Raw genomic sequence first — 18,708 nt, 5'->3', positions numbered from 1 at the left:
TAGAACCATGGTTCAGGAAATAACTCTGTCTCCACTCTTAGGAGACCCTGCATTAGGGCCATCACAGAGGCATTCTATGATGCCCATCGCAGAGGCATTCTATGATGCCCATCGCAGAGGCATTCTAGAGAAATCCCCGTCCCCCAAAGGAGTAGACATAAGGGCTGCCAGCGAGTCTGGCTCTGTAGAGAGAACTTCGAGTCTCCTTTCAGTAGGGGAGGAAGGAGAAGGCCCTGCATAAGCACAGAGTGATTCAAGATATGAAGAACTTGATTTCTTGCTTCCCTGGTCCCTGGAGCTTGGTCACTTCACCTTAGACTGCAAATCCAAATTTCACTTTTGAAGTTAAGGAGGAACTCTCGAATTCAAACAGTGTATTGAACAAACTCAAGAGTCAGTGCCTCCTTAAATTTTATCTTAGGCTCCACACCTGCCTCATTGCTAGTCTCCACTCTGCCTAGATTTATCCTGCACCCACTTCCTCCTACAGCATTTCCCCAGCAGGCCCAGGAAGTTTCTGCTATGTTGCTGTGGGCTGCACTCAGCATCCTGGTCTGGGGCGCTGACTCTGTCTTCCTTATTCCGGTCCTCTTCAACTACACGTGCAGCTCTGACGGAAGTCTCATCCCTGGGACCTCCAGTGCTGCTCCACAGATCTGACTGGGAAAACAGCCGTAGTGACTGGGGCCAACAGTAGTGAGTGCTCCTCCCACCCTGAATCCTCACTATGGGCCTCGGCCTCCAACAACTCTCACAGGGAAGGCAGGGAGGAGCATCCACTATCAACACCCTTGTCCCTCCCCCAGAGTGTCCCTTGTTCACTGTAGTCACCACCCAGCCAAAGTTGTCCTCCCACAGGCATCGGGAAGGTTGTATCCCAGGACCTAGCTCGGTGTGGGGCCCAAGTGATCCTTACTTGTCAGAGTAGGGAATGTGGACAGCAAGCCCTGGCTGAGATCCAAGCAGCCTCAAACAGCAACTGCTTCCTGCTTGGCGAGGTGGACCTTGGCTCCATCACTTCTATTCGGAGCTTTGCCCGGAGGCTTCTGCAGGAGAATCCTGAGATACATCTGCTGGTAAACAATGCTGGAGTCAGTGGTATGTGCCTTGGCTTTCTTCTCCAAACACGTTTCTGCAGCCTCCTTTCTAGCTCAGGAACTCTAAAACAGGTATCCTCAAAGCCTAACCTATGCAATCTCGCCAAAACACTCTAATCCATACCCTCCCCTAAAAAGCCAACATTGAGTTATAGCCTTAAACTTCATTGCCCCCATCTTCGCATGTACGTGCCCCTGTGGCATTTCTGCTGAAGGTGATATGTCCCTCCCAGACCTTGTCTCCCTCAAGGTGGTCCCTTTATCACTCAATGCCAGTGTTTTCATTTCCTCCCAGGATTCCCCAAGACACTTGCCCCAGAGGGCCTGGATCTCACCTTTGTCACTAACTATGTTGGGCCCTTTCTGCTCACAAATCTACTCCAAGGTAAGGAAGGATGGGCACCTTCCATGCTGCCCTCTTCCCTGTACCCCTCACATTCTAGTAACTGTCTCCCAGGACCACCTCTTGCCTCTTGGCACCCAGCTGCTTGCTGAGTGGTGATCCAACACACTTTTTGTGTCGCACATCAGGGAAGCCCAGCTGGCACAAGTCAGTATTAGAAGGCTGGTAGAAGAATCATTCAGCCCAAAATATAATCAGCAAGGGGATATGAGATCCCAGACCTCCTTCTCCCATCCCCTAGTTTTAGCCAGACCAGTAGAGTCAGTTTTTGCAACGAAGGCTTCTTGAGGGGGCACTAGGCACCAGAAATAGAGAAAGCAAGAAGACTCAGTTTCTATTCTCAGGGTCGGCCAGAGGTGTAGGCCATACAGATGATACAGTTGATACATTACTGCCTCGGGCCTAAGTCCTTTGAAGAGGCCCTTTCTGATTGAGAAAGTTTGGCTCCTCCAGTGAAAGTTTCGGGGAGTGGGTGGCAGGTACATTCTCCCTGACGTTTTCTCCTAGATTGTATAATAGCCCCTTTATTTTTTTATTTTTTTATTTTTTTTAAATTACTCATCCCCTTGCAATGTGATAGCCTCCTTAAAAGAAAAGCAATTTCTTTTTTGGTAATACATATCCAAAGTACAAAATTGAAAGTGTACAAAAGGATATAGAGGGTTGTTTGTTTGTTTTTTTTTTTTAACTATTTTTCTCTTCTGGTACATAAGCCACCTGTTCCCCTCCTGAGAGGCTACTACTGTTGCCAGGGTCTCACGTATCCTTTAGTGGTCAACTAAATTAATCCCAATTGGAAAGTGAACAAAGGCAAAACTCTATGCACCTGCAAGTATGATTGTTTTTGTCCCTTTCCACAAATTGTAACATTTTGGAATGTCACGACACTATCTGCATCTTGCTTAGTGACAGTTTGTTAAACTTCTTTCCTGTCTCATCTTCTCTTATCTATTCTCCCCACTGCCACATCTAGTAATCACCTTTCATCATGACACTTTCTTGCTTAAAATCCTTTGAAGGTACCCTCTCCTTTGTAGGATGAACTCTAAGCCCCTTATCTACACTTAGAAGGCCCTGTGCTAGGCCGGGCACGGTAGCTCATGCCTGTAATCCCAGCACTTTGAGAGGCTGAGGCAGGCAAATCACCTGAGGTCGGGAGTTCAAGACTAGCCTGAGCAACATGGAGAAACCCCGTCTCTACTAAAAATACAAAATTAGCTGGGCGTGGTGGTGCATGCCTGTAATCCTAGCTACTCGGGAGGCTTAGGCAGGAGAATTGCTTGAACCCAAGAGGTGGAGGTTTCGGTGAGCCGAGACCGCACCATTGCACTCCAGCCTGGGCAACAAGAGTGAAACTCTGTCTCAAAAAAAAAAAAAAGAAAAAACCCTCTGCTGACTGACAGCCTTGCCTTTTGCCCTTCCTTAACCCACCTCCTAGTCTCCAGCCAGACAATCTGCAGCTCTTGCACCACGGTCTGTTTTTTTTTTTACCCTCTGGTTGTGTTTTTGCACATACGGCTCCTTCTATCTGGAATATCCTTTCTCATCATGTTGGCCTGGCTAACTTTAGTTCACCTGCCAAGATGCAGCACAGATATCACCTCTGCTGTGGATCTTTCCCCAACCTTCACCTCCCCCAGTCTCTCCCATTTACGGGGCTCCATTAGCCCCCCTGTACACATCTCTGTGACTGCACTGATGTTGCTCTGTGAAGATCAGTCTCTCCAACTGAGCAGGGAGCCCTTTTGGTCTCTATGTCACTGTCTGCAAATTAAAACTCCATTGTCTTCTTTAAGAATAATTTTCTTTCCAGCAAATTTTGGCTAAATACCACCTGCTCAGTTTTTCATTTGTAATTTGTAATTTATTTAATTTTATTTTGTATTAATTTTTTTTTTTTTCTGGGGAGACAAGGAGCAAGTGTTGGAAGCAGCCCATGCAGCAGGCTGGCCTCCTGCTGAGTGATTCTTAATTTCAGTGTAAGGCTCAAAATAGTTTTAGCATTTTAAAAACAATACTGTAAACTCATATGTGACAACTATTTTTTATACTTTATATAATCCAGCCTTTTTTTTTTTTTTTTTTTTGAGACAGAGTTTCACTCTCGTTTCCCAGGTTGGAGTGCAGTGGCAAGATCTCGGCTCACTGCAACTTCCGCCTCCTGGGTTCAAGCGATTCTCCTGCCTCACCCTCCCGAGTAGCTGCGATTACAGGTGCCCAAGACCACGCCTGGCTAATTTTTTGTATTTTTGCTAGAGACGGGGTTTTGCCATGTTGGGCAGGCTGGTCTGGAACTCCTGACCTCAGGTGATCCACCCGCCTTGGCCTCCCAAAGTGCTGGGATTACAGGCATGAGCCACCACACCCAGCCAATCCAGACTTTTTTATATACTTACTGATATGGTTTGGCTCTGTGTCCCCACCCAAATCTCATCTCCAACTGTAATCCCCACATGTAGAGGGAGGGACCAGGTGGGAAGTGATTGGGTCATGGGGGCAGTTTCCCCCATGCTGTTCTTGTGATATTGAGAGAGATCTCACAAGATTTGATGGTTTTAAAGGTGGCAGTTTTCCCCTGCCTGCTCTCTGTCTCTCCTGCCACCATGTAAGACATGCCTTGCTTCCACTTTGTCTTCCGCCATGATTATAAGTTTCCTGAGGTCTCCCCAGCCATGCAGAGTTGTGAGTCAATTAAACTTCTTTTGTTTATAAATTACCCAGTCTCAGGTAGTATCTTAATAGTGGTATGAGAACAGACTAAAACACTTATGTACTATTTTAAACTTTTTTTTAAGATTTAACTTTAAGATTGTAATTTTGTTTTTGTTTGGAACATAGTTGGTTTTTTATTTACAATTAAACTTGTTAATAGTTTTCCAGTGATGACCTTCCCTAGCTTTGTTTCTTTAAAAACATTTTCTCAAGTACCTCTGCACACATATTTCTTTTCCCCCAAACCTAGCACCCTTATGTCCTTAGCACCTAGCTTAGTGTCTGCCATATTCCAGGTGCCCAATGAACATTTGTGGGATGGATAAATGAAGGAATGAATGTATAAATACATGAAAGCAACTTTCACAGTGTTTCCAGTTTCTCCTTCTCCTTCTTAGCCATCAGTGAAATAAAACATATAAATGAGGATCAATTAAGGTAGCTCCAACTAGCAAGTAGAAGAAAAGCAAGGCAAAACTCCAAACACTAATATGAAAGAAGAAGAAGATCATTAGGAAGGCAGCTAATAATGAAAATGAGGTCCCAGCTAACATTAAGCTCTCCTATGCCTAGCCCAGGTTTCTGGATATGGGCCCCACTGCCCCTTCTTAGAGAACCCTGCTCCCCTATCTTCTGGAGAAGCAGGTTGGGGAGTGAGCATGGGAGTTTACTCTAGAACTTGGATTGAAGGAGTGTGGTCCCTCCCATCTCTACCCAGGGGCCCTACAACGGGAAGGGTCAGCCCCAGTGGTGAATGTGTCTTCCATTCAGCATGCACATGGGTACATTGATGAGGGGCACCTGACAGGCTGGAGGCCCTTTGACCTTTAACCAAAACTATGACTGCAGCAAACTGCTATTGACTTCATTCACTGGAGAGCTTGCCCAGAGACTTCAAGGAACAGGTAACTGCCTCTGACACCCCTTACTCCACTCCCAGCACCACCTCCCAACCTTTCACATCTCCTTCCAACATGTCCTGTCCATAAAGTACTCCCAATGTGCCCCAAACCAGCATTTTATTACACTCCAACTATCATCTGTGTACCCTCTATTTCTCTCAACCCTGTATTCACATCATTTCAACCTTTTCCCACTCTTTTCATCTCCCACAATATTTCTTTCCTGCTGGTGTTTTCCAATACCAGCATCGTCCATCGTGTTCCTCCTACAGTTCACCCAACACTTCCAATACCCATCCTTCCTTACTGGCTTGGATACCATTAAGGTGAGCTATGGAGCACCAGTGTCCCCTGCACCACCCTCAAGTCACTGGTCAACACTACCCAACAGTCTTGGTAGGACCCTTCCCTTATTTGCACACTGCTGAACTACACTTATATCGGTCATCCTCCTCTCTCTTCACTTTGCACTCTCCTTGTGTCTCACCTTCTTAGGAATGACTGTGAGTGCTGTGGAGCCTGGTCTTGTATACATGGGGATTATGAGGCATTTCTCTTAGCCATGCCGCTTCCTCTTCTAGCTTGTCAGCTTCTTCATGATGGTGGGTGGGGGAAAGAACTGGTTTGGCCTAGAGGAGTGGGGCAGAGCTCAACTTCTCAGTGTGTCCCAGCAGGCCAAAGTTTGCCTGGCATGACTTCTTTTTCACTTCTCCCTCCCAACAGGATCTCAAACAAGGTGTAATCCCAGTCCTCTACTTGAGCTTGGCAGAGGAGCCGGATGGTATTTCTGGAAAATATTTCAGCAGTTCCTGTGTGATAACTCTTCCCGTTAAAGCCTGTCAGGATCCTCTTGTTGCCCAGAGCCTCTGGAATGCCTCAGTCCGACTGACAAGCCTAGTCAAGATGGACTGACCCTCTGTGACTTCTGCCCTAACTTGCCACCCTGCCTCTAACTTCCAGCACTTACTCTGATTATGCCCTTTGTTTGCTGGCTTCTAGGACCAATTACTGTCCAGTATAATGACCACTTCCTCTGCCTGTTGGCTTAGTGATGACTTGAGAGCCAAGAATAGTCAGGGGCCAGCTGCGATGGCTCACAACTGTAATCCTAATGCTTTGGGAGGCTGAGGTAGGCAGATTGCTTGAGCTCAGGAGTTCACGACCAGCCTGAGCAACATGGCAAAACCCCATCTCTACAAAAAAATACAAAAATTAGCTGAGCAGGGTGGTGTGTTCCTGTGGTCCCAGTTATTTGGGAGTGTAAGGTGGGAGGATTACATTGAGACCGGGAGGTCGAGGCCGCAGTGAGCCATGATGGTGCCACGGCACTCCAGCCTGGGTGACAGAGCAAGAACCTGTCTCAAAAAGAAAAAAAAAAAAGAATAATTCACACAGTTTAATCTTCCACTTTATTGCCAGCTAGCTGGTGGACGTATTCATCTTTTGGGCACTAGGATCTCCCAACCTACTGAGTGCCGTGGCGGGTTATGGTGACTTGAAGTAAAACTCCTTCCAGGGAGCATTAGGGGTACCAGTAAGAAGGGAAACTTTGATTTGTACCTCTTGATTCCCAGACCTGTGCTTCTTGCCTATGGGGAAGACAGCCCCACACAGTGACGTCTGGATTAAGGCATATACCACATCCTGTAGCACAGCACCCCAACCTCACAGGGAGTTGTCTCCCAGCTAGTATTGTACTGAGCCTGCTCTGGGTGATGAGTCATAAAATCCAGTTAATTTAGGGAGTATGAGCCTATTGCTCCTTTTCTGGGATCTTTGTTCATGTATATAAATTTTAGAATCAGCTCTTTGAATTTCACACACACACACACACACACACACACACACACACACACACACACACGCACACCCTGTTGGGGATTGCATTGAATCTATAGATCTACTTGGGAGGATTGACATTTTTATGAGATTGAGTCTTCCTAACCATGGACAAGGTTGACTCTTATATCTATTTAAATCTTCTAAATACCTGTACAAAACTTTAAATAATTTTATCCACAAAGATCTTGTACAGAAGTTTTACTGCATTTATATTCAGGCACTTTCATTTTTATGCTATTATAAATGATATTTTAAAATGTGTATATCTGTTGATGGCTGTGTGAAACCTCAGTTCTTAGTTTAAAAGAATTTAAACAAGGGACACACAGCAAAAGAAGTGCAGCATAGAGTAATTTATTGCAAAAGAAAAAGAATATTTTGAAAGGTAGGTGCAGAACAGACAGTACACCGAGAAAGAGAGAATTCAGGGCAGGCTGCTCATAAGGATGAGACAGCAAAGACTGGCACTAGGGAGACTCTTATGGAAGCCTGACATGATTATTCATGAGGTGGGAAGAGGTGTTACTAGTAAGCAAGTTCTGGGTGGTCCTCTGGGTGTGGATGCACAGTAGCTGTATATGCTTGTTCATATGTCACATGTCTCATTAGCATCTTCAATATCCAGGGGTGTGCTTTTTAGTAATAAAATGAGCAAAGGGTCAGTTTGAGGACAGGTAAATCAAACTGCACATGCTGTCTACAGGGGAAATTCCCTACCGAAGATAGCTTTGCTTGAATGAGCTCAGTTACAATGCATATGCTGAGGTTTATTGTGTTGATTGTACAGTCACCACTGTTGCTGCCTTGACTACTTGGTCACTTCCTTGACGACCTCTCCTGCCTCATATTGATCTTACATCAAACAACTTTATTAAGTTATCTAGTTCTAATAAGTTATCCATAGATTCTCTTGGTTTTTCTTCATGGACAATCACATCATCCAGGAATAATCACAGTTTTATTTCTTCCTTTGTAACTATTCCAACTTGTATTTCTTTTTCTTTTTTTTTTTTTTTTTGAGGCAGAGTCTCGCTCTGTCGCCCAGGCTGGAGTGCAGTGGCGCAATCTCGGCTCACTGCAAACTCCGCCTCCTGGGTTCACGCCATTCTCCTGCCTCAGCCTCTCCAAGTAGCTGGGACTACAGGCGCCCACCACCACGCCCGGCTAATTTTTTTGTATTTTTAGTAGAGACGGGGTTTCACTGTGGTCTCGATCTTCTGACCTCGTGATCCGCCCGCCTCGGCCTCCCAAAGTGCTGGGATTACAAGCTTGAGCCACCGTGCCTGGCCTTTGTATTTCTTTTTCTAGAAAACTTTAATAGATTTTCTAGTATTGAAACAACCTTACATTTCTGGAATAAACCCAACTTTGTAATAGTGTTACCTTTTTTATGCATTGCTAAACAGCCTGCTCATTTTTGTAGAACTTTTTACTATGTTCATAAAGGAGATTGGCCCAAATAAATAAAAAGAAAAAAGAAAAAATAATAAAGGAGATTGGCCTGTATTTTTCCTTATTTATGTGGAAATTGCCTAGTTTTGCTGTTATGAGTACTTTTTTTTTTTTTTGAGACACTTTCTCTCTGTCGCCCAGGGTGGAGTGCAGTGGCGCGATCTAGGCTCACTGCAACTTCTGCCTCCCGGGCTCAAGCAATTCTCCTGCCTCAGCCTCCCGAGTAGCTGGGATTACAGGCGTGAGCCACCGTGCCCAGCCTAGAATTTTTAATCTACATATTTAACTTAATGTCTTTAATCAATATCTTCATTCGTCTTTAAAACAATTCATAGATTTTAGAGTTCTTTAACATTAATAATTCTCTTTGAATTTATACATTTTTGTAACCCTATATTTTAATTCTACTATTTTATTAATCTCACAAATCAGATATTATTATTATTATTATTATTTTTTTTTTTTTGAGACTGAGTTTTGCTCTTGTTGCCCAGCCTGGAGTGCAATGGCGCAATCTCGGCTCACCGCAACCTCCGCCTCCCAGGTTCAAGCAATTCTCCTGCCTCAGTAATCTCGAGTAGTTGGGATTACAGGCATGCACCACCACGCCCGGCTAATTTTTTGTATTTTTAGTAGAGACGGGGTTTCACCGTGGTCTCGATCTCCTGACCTCGTGATCCACCCGCCTCGGCCTCCCAAACTGCTGGGATTACAAGCGTGAGCCACCGCGCCCGGCCTATTTTTCTTTAATTGAAGGAGATGGAAGACATTTCTACTAAAATTATAGATACATTTATTATTTGACCAAGATGTATCCTACAGATATGCCTGCTCACATATGGAATGTCATTATGTTCAAAGTGATTCATTGCAACATTGTAATACTAAAAGACTGGAAATAAAGTATGTAACTAGAAGAAACCGGTTAATAAATTATGTGTATCCATGCAATAGAGTACTAAGCAGCTGAAAAACAAATGAGGAAGATCTCTAATTTATTTATTTAGAAAGATTTTCAGGATAGGTTGAGTGAAGAGAACTTATGCCAAGTGTATCTAGCACGCTACATTTGGCATAAGAAATGAGAGGAGTAAGACTATATATTCATATGAGCTTATATTTGCACAAAACACTGAAAAGATAAACAAGAAGACACTAATAACAAGCGTTACCTGTAGCAGGCAAGGGGGATGGAGTCGACGGGAACCAGGGTTGAAGGGAGGTTTCTCTGTGTATATTCTAAAATAGTGTTCTGAATTTTGAACCATGTAAACGTCTATCTATTCAAAATAATAATTATACATATTTAGAAGGTGAAATAGGGAAAAGGGGGGAGTAATAAAGGGGATACTCAATGCATCCCTTCTACTGCTTACTGCCTCTCACATCAACTTTATGAATTTTTCAGTTTGTTTTAAATCTGAGATTAACTGAAATAAATATAACATTACAATAGTTATATTTCTGGCTCTTTACATGGGTTAACTTAATCCTTCTAGCAACATAATGAGATAGGTACCATCATTAACATTCTCACTTTAACAAATAAGAAAACAGAGGCACAGAGAGGGTAAATAACTAACTCTAGATTTCACACAGCTAGTAAATTGCAGTTAGAATTTGAACCTAGGCAGGTGCGGTGGCTCATGTCTGTAATTCCAGCACTTTGGGAGGCCAAAGCGGTTGGATCGTTTGAGCACAGGGGTTCGAGACCAGTCTGGGCAACATTGTGAAACCCCCGTCTTTCCAAAAAAAAACGAAAATTAAAAGGGCACGGTGGTGCGCGCCTGCAGACCCAGCTACTAGGGAGGCTGAGAGGTGGGAGGATCGCCTGAGCCTGAGAAGTCAAGGCTGCAATGAGCCATGATTGTGCGTGCTACCGCACTCCAGTCTAGGCAACAGAGCGAGACCTTGTCTTAAAAAAAGAAAAAAAAGAATTTGAACCTATGTCTAAAATTTTAAAATGCCATTATGTAAATTTGTATTTTACATTCCCATCATAAGCGCATAAGAATGCCTGTATCCCCATATGACAGGTAACAACTGAATAGCAGCAAAATTTAATGTTCTCCCCTAGGCTAATGGAGGAGATATTGTTTATCGCTATTGTTTTAATTAGCAGTTTAACACTTGGAAATGAGTCCTCCAGACCTTCTGCGCTTTCTCCCCTCTGCCGAAAGAGGGCACTCGCCACGACACGCCGATTTCTTATGGTCCTAATAGGCGTCCCAGGCACAGTGCGCGTGCGCTTATCCTGTCCCAGGTGTCCAGCTTTGTGCCTGATTGATGTAATCCCGGCTGCGGTCGGCGCGCAGTTTTCAGTCAGGGCGGAACTGCGGGAAAAGAGCGTTCACTGGACCCAGAACGCCTCTGGGCCTCCGGGCCGAAGGGTTCTGGGCGGTCCTGGAAGGGTCTGGCGGCGAGTCGGGCAGCCCACGAGGGCGGGGAGGGCGGGGCCGGACCCGCAGGGTCCTGGGCGTCGGTCGTCGGTGGGGCCGGAGCTGGGCGCGGAGCCCCTGACAGTGCAGGTACGGAGACGCGACCCTGCCAACCGTCTGCTCCGCCGGCCCCCTAAGTGTTCGTGAGGTTGCCGGCGGTGGGCTGGGGACCGAGCCCGGTGTGCGGGGCGGGGACTGGCAGGGATGGGCTGGAGCAGGGGTGGGCGCTTGCCGGGGTCTGGGGGCTCCGCCCGAGCGTTTGCCCCGAGGCCGGTCTGACCCACCTCAGCTCTCCAGCCTAGCAGTGTTCTCTTGGGATCAGAGTGACTGCGCCTTAGAGTTCCTCCAGAACTGCAAGGGCCTCCCCTCCGTTCCTGCGAGCGTCTGAGGCGCCCCTGAATCCATACTGAGCTACAGGTTTCCTGTGGGCACATGGTTGAGAAATTCGTGTCAAACGGGGAGTAAAATCGTAAAGGACTCACAGCATGGGAGTCTGGATAGGGCTTGTGTGTGTGATCCTACTCCTGGGGTCCGCCTTAGCTGGCAGGATGATCCTTGAGGTCATCTTGCGCATCCCTTGTCTTTAGACAGAACCACAGCTAAATCACACAGATAAGGATCTCTGCTGTTTTAGAGGCAGGGATTTGAAAACTTACCCTCATTTATTGCAGTGAGGAGAGCAGCAAACCCATGTTGACCACTGGCTACTCAGGTATACTTAAAGTACCGAGAGGCGAAGAGCTAGGAGGTAGAGATTGACATCCTTTACTTAATGTATTGCCAAAGCCTAAGCTATGAGATGTTAAAAGAGATAATGATAACCTTATTTTTAAAAAAGCATTTTGTTTTCTAAAGCTGTTGGAAAATTCGTAGTTAAACTTTACTACAGAATATTGCAGAGCCTTTAATATGCTAAGAATATTTACCATGAATCTCCAACTGGGGGTATGGTATGTAGAATTTCGAAATTTTTACTAGGATATACTGTTATTCTTGGGTGATGCCTCTGGCTAACATGTGGAACCGTTTGGGAATTGGAGTTCCAGAATTAGAAATTCAGGATTTAGAAGGGGCAGTATGGGTCAGTGCGTTTTGAGTTTTAATGGCGTGCACGTGTAATGAGATCTCGTTACGGTACAGATCCTGATTGGTTCTGCATTTCTAACAAGTTCCCAGGTGATGCTAATACTGCTGGCCCATGGAACACAACTGAGTAGCAAAAATGTAGATCACTGGATTGAAAGTTAGAGACCATGTTTTCCAGAACAGATGTGCTGCCTTGAGAGAGTCACTTTATCTGTCCAGGTCTATAAGACAGGAGTCTGGACTACAAGATCTCAAATATTTCTTTCAGATTTAAAATTCTGTGAGTCTAGTCGAGTTATCCCTGTAGTGTTGAATTCTATCCAAAATATTCTTGCCAATTTGGCAAATTTTGCAGCTTGGCTTGAACATTTAAAATAATGGGGAATTATCTACATACAGGGCATCCCATTTTATTCTTGGAATAGCTCAAGAAGGAAGTTCTTCATGTTGCTGAAATACATCTCTGCAACTTCCATGCTGTTGGTCCTAGATTATCTCTTAACAATCAAACAAAAAAAGTGTTACCTGTCTTCCTAAAAAGTTGACTCCAAGTGTTAGATGACAGCTGTGCCTACTATGATTTTTCTAAGCGGAATTGTATTTAATTCTTCCATTATGTTTAAGAAATCCCTTTCTTAAACTTGTCTTTGTTCTGTGTGGAGTGTAGTGGGGCTTTGGCTGGACTTTGAAGGATGGGTGTGGCTTGCAAGACTAGAAAAGTATCTTAAGCAGCTGACAGTGGTGCAGAGATGGGACTGCATCTGTTGAATCCAGGGTTGTTTGATTACAGTAAGAAATGAGATTATCAATGAAAGATGTCTGGCAGATGGGTGTAGGGACAAAGCAGTATTTTAGCAGATGTATGTGCTTTAATGTGATGTATAAGGTGGTTGTAACTAGGGAAGGAGGGGGAGACAGGGAGCTGGATAGGCTTCACATTAGCAATATTAGAGAATTTAGGTTGATAATAATAATGCCTTATATTTATGTATGACACTTTACAGAACTTTTCTCAGGCATGATCTCATTTGATCTAATATTCCTACGAGGTAGGCAGAGCAGCTGTTATGCTGTTTTGTAGATGATGCACCAAAGAGGGTAAATGATTTGCCTTAATTTTCAAAGCTATTGCATGGCAGACTGAAGTAGTGATAGTGATAATGGAGGAGAAAGGAAAGATGCAGGAGGCAGTACTAAGGACGAATTGATAAGTGGGGCCTGACTGACCATGAGGGTACAAAGGAGAAGAAATTGTTGGAGTCAAAGTAGTTGGGTGAATCATAATACCATTGACAACTGCCGTTCCAGGTTTTACTCTGCCAGCTCTATCATTGCTAGCAGCTACTTGGAGTTATAGGTTGAGAGGGATTATAGATGATTCCCAGGTTACTTGGCCTGTCTACAGCTACTAGGTGATACTGGGGGCACTTGGGCTATCCGTCCCATACCAAGGAAAATAGGAACTCGGTCCTCAGTGTCCCCTGTAGAGGTAAGAGCTGGAATATTGCCAGATTCATATCTATATTAAGGTCCTTGCCATCCTGGAGACTCTGACTTTGGCTTTGTATCATTTTCCTTTTGAGATTCAGGCTGATGTTAGTTGAATGTGGTCAAGGGACAGGTTAGCTATTTAGTCTGGCCTCCCCAAGGGCTTCACTACAGCAGAGCATGGGCCCTTGCTGCCCCAAATCCTTCCTAATGCTGTTTCCCAGGAGATTTGCACCTCAGCTAGAGCTGTCTCTGTGGTTCTTTTACCTTGGAAGTATACGAGATTGAGATTTAGTGTCACTACCGAATTCCACAGGACCTAGGGCTGTTCCTGCACTTTTAGTTTCTTAGGCTTCTATCTGGAGTGGAAAGAGCCATGTTTACTGAGGATTGGGGGAGAGATGTGTGTGTGCATGTATATGTGCACGAGTGGTGATTTCCCCAATGGTGGTGGTCTTCAAGAGTGGAGCTACTCTCAGGGAAAGCTGTCAGAGCCAATTTATATCCTGAGTGTGGTGTTGGTACAGGCATCTATTCAACATTGAATACCTTGTCTGTGCAAAGCCCTATGTCAAGTGCTTAGATACTGAGATGGATACAATCCTCTGTCCTGGAGGAATTCATAGTAGAGTAAGAGATGATATTTTAAATAGAATGTGGTATTGAAAGGGAGATATGTCTCAAGTGCTCTGTGAGCGCAGAGGAGGGAATGATTAGCTCCACATGGAGAAGCCAGGAGAGTCTTTAGGAAAGAGGTGAGAATTGGGCTGAGCCTTGAAGGATGAGGAGGAAGAATTGTCCTGGTGACATTTGTAACATTTGCAGATGCATAAAGGAAAAAGGCAGATAGATCCAAGTGGCTGGAATAAAAGAGAACTTTGGTGATTGATGCGACCAGATTCATAATGAAGCCACATTGTTTTATTTTGTTTTGTTGTTTAGAGATGGGGTATCACTATGCTGCCCAGGCTGGAGTGCAGTGGCTATTCACAGGCAAGATCATCACGCACTACAGCCTTGAACTCCTGGCCTCAAGTGATCCCCCTCAGCCTCCTGAGTATAGGTGGGTCTGCAGGCTGCTGTGCCAGTTTGAGGCCAGTTTTGTTTTGTTTTGTTTTTGAGATTGAGTCTTGCTCTGTCAGCCGGGCTGGAGTGTGGTGGTGCGATTTTGGCTCACTGCAACCTCCTGAGTAGTTGGGACTATAGCTACTACAGCTGGGACTACTCAGCCTCCTGAGTAACTGGGACTATAGGCATGCACCACCATGCCCAGCTAATTTTTGTATTTTTAGTAGAGACAGGGTTTCACCATGTTGGCCAGGCCAGGTCTCAAACTCCTGGCCTCAAGTGATCTGCCCGCCTTGGGCTCTCAGAGTGCTAGGATTACAGGTGTAGCCACCGTGCTTGGTCAAGGCCAGGTTGTTAATGGCCTGTAGTGCAGTGCTAAAAAGATTTCATTTTGTGGGCAGAGAAGCCACTGGAGACTTTTAGGCAGGAAGATGACATGATTGTATTTTGGGAAGCTAAATGTGGAAATAGACTGAAGGGGAAGAACCTGGTTCAGGGACATCGGGAGACTCTTGTAATATCATAGACATGGTTTAGGGCTGAGCTAAGGATTAGGTCAGTGGGGATAGAGAGGACAGGATGAATCTGAGAGATATTGGAGAAACAGAATTAACCAGACATAATGACTAAATTGGTTGTTGAGAACAACAGAGGGAGTTGTTGCGGATGACTCAGTTTTCTATTTTGAGTGGATGGTGGTGCCAATAGCAAAGAGAGAATATAGAAGAGGAACTTTTTTTGTTGTTTTTTTTTTTGGTGGGGGAGATACCAAGTGTGTTTTGGGTCATATTGAACTTGAAGGCTCTGTGGCAGTTAGCAGACAGTGAGATATGAGTCTGAAGTTCAGAAGAGTTTCTGTCTAGGGGCAGTAAGTATGAGTGGTAGTTGAAGTGGGAATGGATGAGGTCTCCCAGCCACGCTTATAGAAGGCTGAAAATAATGACAGAGGAGATGAGAAGGATTGACGTGCAAGGGTAGGAGAGAATGTTGCCCAGGAAGCTAGGAAAGGAGAAAATTCCAGGAAAAGGATTGACAATCTCAGTTGCTACAGGGGAGGTCAAGTTAGGATGAGCTTGGGAAATGCACCTTGAGGTTGTGTAGAACATTGGGGTCACCAGGACTCTTTTAAAGTGTGAGCAGCTTCAGTGGAGTGGTAGGGATGGAGCCAGATAGCAATGGATCGAGAAGTAGATGGGAAGTGAAGATAGAGAATGTGTACTCACTTTGAGTAGTTCAGCAGAGAAAGGAAGAATACAGAATGGTGGCAGCTTGTGGAGGAGGTAGCAGGGACTTGTTTTTCCTAGAATGGAAGAGTCTTGTTTATGGGTTTTCTGATGCCATGTAAGATCCAGTAGAGAGGGTGCAATGAAGACACAAGAGAAAAGACGATTGCTAAATCAGGTCCTCAGAGGAGAGGGGAAGGAGTGGGCCTTGAAAAGAAGGAGATACCATTTTCTTTAAAGAGGAATGTTGGAAGAAAGGAAGGAATTTAGGAAGAAAGAGATAATGACATATGCATGCAGATATATCTAAATTTGCAAAGAAATTCTTACCTAATAGGGCCAGTTTTCTTTTTCAGCAAGGTTATCTGCTGAGAGGTGGGGATGCTGGTGTTGGCTTGGGTGGGAGTAAGGACTTGAAAATGGTAAAGGAAGTTTGAAACAACTGTTAAGAGGAAAGAGGAAGACAGTGGAATTGAAATAAGCTCCAAGAGTGTTGAGTACCCTCTGAAGTGAAATTCTACACTATAAGCCTCGCCTTCATCTTTCTCATAATAATAATGGCTGACATTTATTGAGTGCTTTATACAAGGCACTGTCCTAAGTGCTTTTCAGGCATTCTCATGTGATTTTTACAACAATCCTGTTAGAAAGTTATTGTTATTATCCCTTTCTTCCAGAAGAGGAAATTGAGGCATAGAGGATCAGTAGCACTTGTATTTGATGAATCTCTTACCTCTGCAGAAATGGATTCCTTTCCCTGAGGCATCAGAGAAGACAGAAATTTAATCCCAACTCCCAGTTTCTGGACCTTGAGAGCCTAGAGTCTAGGGTTGCTAAGGAGGGAATCTTACCATGCCAGTTTGTGGGCGTGATGGTGGCATGGAGGGGGCAGGACAGTGGGATCAATGTTGCTGTCAGCTTTTGACAACTACATAGGGAAACTCGGATATTCTTGAGTGATTTTTCCGGCATCCTGACTGGAAAGACAAGTGACTGATAGTGATTTGTCAGGTATTGTGGGCTGAGATTGTGTCATCTGAGAGGTGAATAAGAAGAAAGACCTTGTCCCTGTTCCTATCGCCTAGAAAAGGATAATTTTTTCTTGGCAGAGAGACTAGGCAGATCTAAAACCTTATATAATAACATAATGATTATTAACTCACCTTATGTGTTTTCTCAGTTTGTGTGACAGATACAATTTGTAGGTAAGCTGTATACCTGACTTGAGTGAAAGGAGAGAGTGATGGGATGGCGTGGATGGAAGAGAAACGGACTTACCTTTTCCTGCTGCAGCCACTGAAGCATCATCTCTGTGTCCTTCCTTTTGAGGTTGCCATGGATACGCCTTTGCATGGTGGTTTGAGGAGATTGATTTCCATTATGATCAGATGATGACGTGGGTTTAAAAAGAGAAAGGATGGAATGCTCTGCTTTTGGGGAGTGGCCGGCGAGCTGCCCAAAAGGCAGAGCCCAGTACAGCCGATGGGGCTGTGGCTTTGTTGGCTGCTTTGGCTTTTGCTGAAGTTGTGAAATGGTGCATCTCTCTCTTTAGAGCGCAGGCTCAGAGTTCCCTGTCTACAGGGTCCTAGTGCCAGGAACTTGCTGGTTGATTCAGGGGGAGGAATCATCAGGAACTTCGAACAGCCTAAGTAGGACTTCTGATACTGAGAGGATTGAGGTTCTTGAGTGCAGGGCTGAGTGCCTCTTGCCTTCCTGCAGAAGTTCCTATATTGAAGATAAGTGAAGCATATAGCATAGCTTTTCTTCTTGACTCTTAGAGGTCTGGGCCCTTGGAGGTGGGCCTGGAAGTCACTGGATATTTCTGGGGAAAGGGGACATTTTGAGATGGAGTAGAGCTGCATTCAGAGTGGGAGTGGGTTTGTAGACTTTTTTTAGGGTAATGAGGAGCTGGAGAAGGGAAGGAAGTCCGTTGAGTGTGCAGGCCTTATCTATGAAATCTAGGACCTAGGAACAAAAAGCTCTGTGCATGTTGTCTTCTGGGGTCCTGTGAATATCTGGAATCCAGCTTTCCAAGCTTCCAGTCTCCCAGCCTCCATTTACCACTCAGTAAGCAGACCTTTTCCTTTCTGACTCCTGAAGGACTTAGGTCCACGCTTATCTCTTCCTTACTAGTGCTTTCAGAGATGTATAGTTTTGCCTTGCTGTCAGACTGCCTGGGTTTCGGACAAGCTCCTCTAGAAGTGGGAAAGCAGGGAAAGCAGACAGTTGGGTTAGCCCAGGATCAAGGTTTGATAAGGTGAGACAAGAGGAGATCAAGGTATCAAAGGATGCTGGGGTGCCAGTAAAAGCAAGGCAGAAATGGTTCAGACAGGGGAGAAATGGTAGAGATGGAAAAGAGGCTTTTCCTCCTCACTTTCTCCTTTTTCATTCTCCAAAATCTTATTTTCCTATAATTTCCTGAAATTTCTCTAAGACTATTGGCAGCTTATTTATCAGACAGAGATTTCCCCCTCCTCTCTTCTCATTTTTCTAGATATTTTAGTGGTATTTAATATCATTGGAGAGGAAAATGGATTAGAAATCCAAGAGGTGTCTGTCTCCTCCCTGGCTGGGATAACATTAACCCAGGATTGTCCTATGGGATATGGGCCTGGGCCCAGTAATGCTGTGGAAGGAGCACCTACCTGTAGAGATATTCAGATGTGCCCCGCTGCCGTTTTTTGGCTGTGAGACTTGGGCAAGTCATTTGACTTCTGAGACACGGTTCTATCATCTGTGGAATGGAGAGAATGGAATCTGTTTTGGCTACATCACAGGTTCATTTTTGAAGGAGATAGTGAAGTACATGTATTCGTGTATACAATTAAGTTTTCCCCAGAGAAGGCCCTAAGAACAGGACGCATTTTCTCTCTCCTAACATGTTGTTTCCCCTCCCATTTTTTCAGTTCTGTTAATGTTTCAATTACTGCATTTCTCATTCTTGAAAACTCCTGAGTTTATTTATTCATTTACTTATTCATGCATTCATTGACCCAT

General features: G+C 44.7%; 2 protein-coding genes across 6 annotated transcripts in view; both read left to right on the top strand.

The window, feature by feature from the left end:
• Positions 1-79: 79 nt before the first annotated feature.
• LOC131381349 (uncharacterized) lies at positions 80-6,859 on the top strand. The gene is made up of 6 exons (XM_058428794.1): positions 80-211; positions 621-696; positions 859-1,076; positions 1,393-1,482; positions 5,062-5,117; positions 5,610-6,859. The coding sequence occupies exons 1-6, from the start codon at positions 80-82 to the stop codon at positions 5,854-5,856; spliced, it is 819 nt and encodes a 272-aa protein (XP_058284777.1). The 3' UTR covers positions 5,857-6,859.
• A 3,978-nt stretch (positions 6,860-10,837) lies between these two features.
• DCTN1 (dynactin subunit 1) overlaps positions 10,838-18,708 on the top strand; it is a 30,377-nt gene continuing 22,506 nt past the window's right edge. For all 5 annotated transcript variants that reach the window (XM_032178312.2, XM_032178311.2, XM_032178310.2 and 2 more), the window contains exon 1: positions 10,838-10,936. The gene's annotated coding sequence lies outside the window, so the exon portion shown is untranslated. The remainder of the gene's footprint in view (positions 10,937-18,708) is intronic.

The sequence above is a fragment of the Hylobates moloch genome, unplaced genomic scaffold (assembly GCF_009828535.3).
Source record: "Hylobates moloch isolate HMO894 unplaced genomic scaffold, HMol_V3 SCAFFOLD_15, whole genome shotgun sequence".
NCBI classification, from domain to species: Eukaryota; Metazoa; Chordata; class Mammalia; order Primates; family Hylobatidae; genus Hylobates; species Hylobates moloch.
The sequence above is the reverse complement of the archived record's forward strand: the minus strand, read 5'-3'. Positions and strand labels throughout refer to the sequence as shown.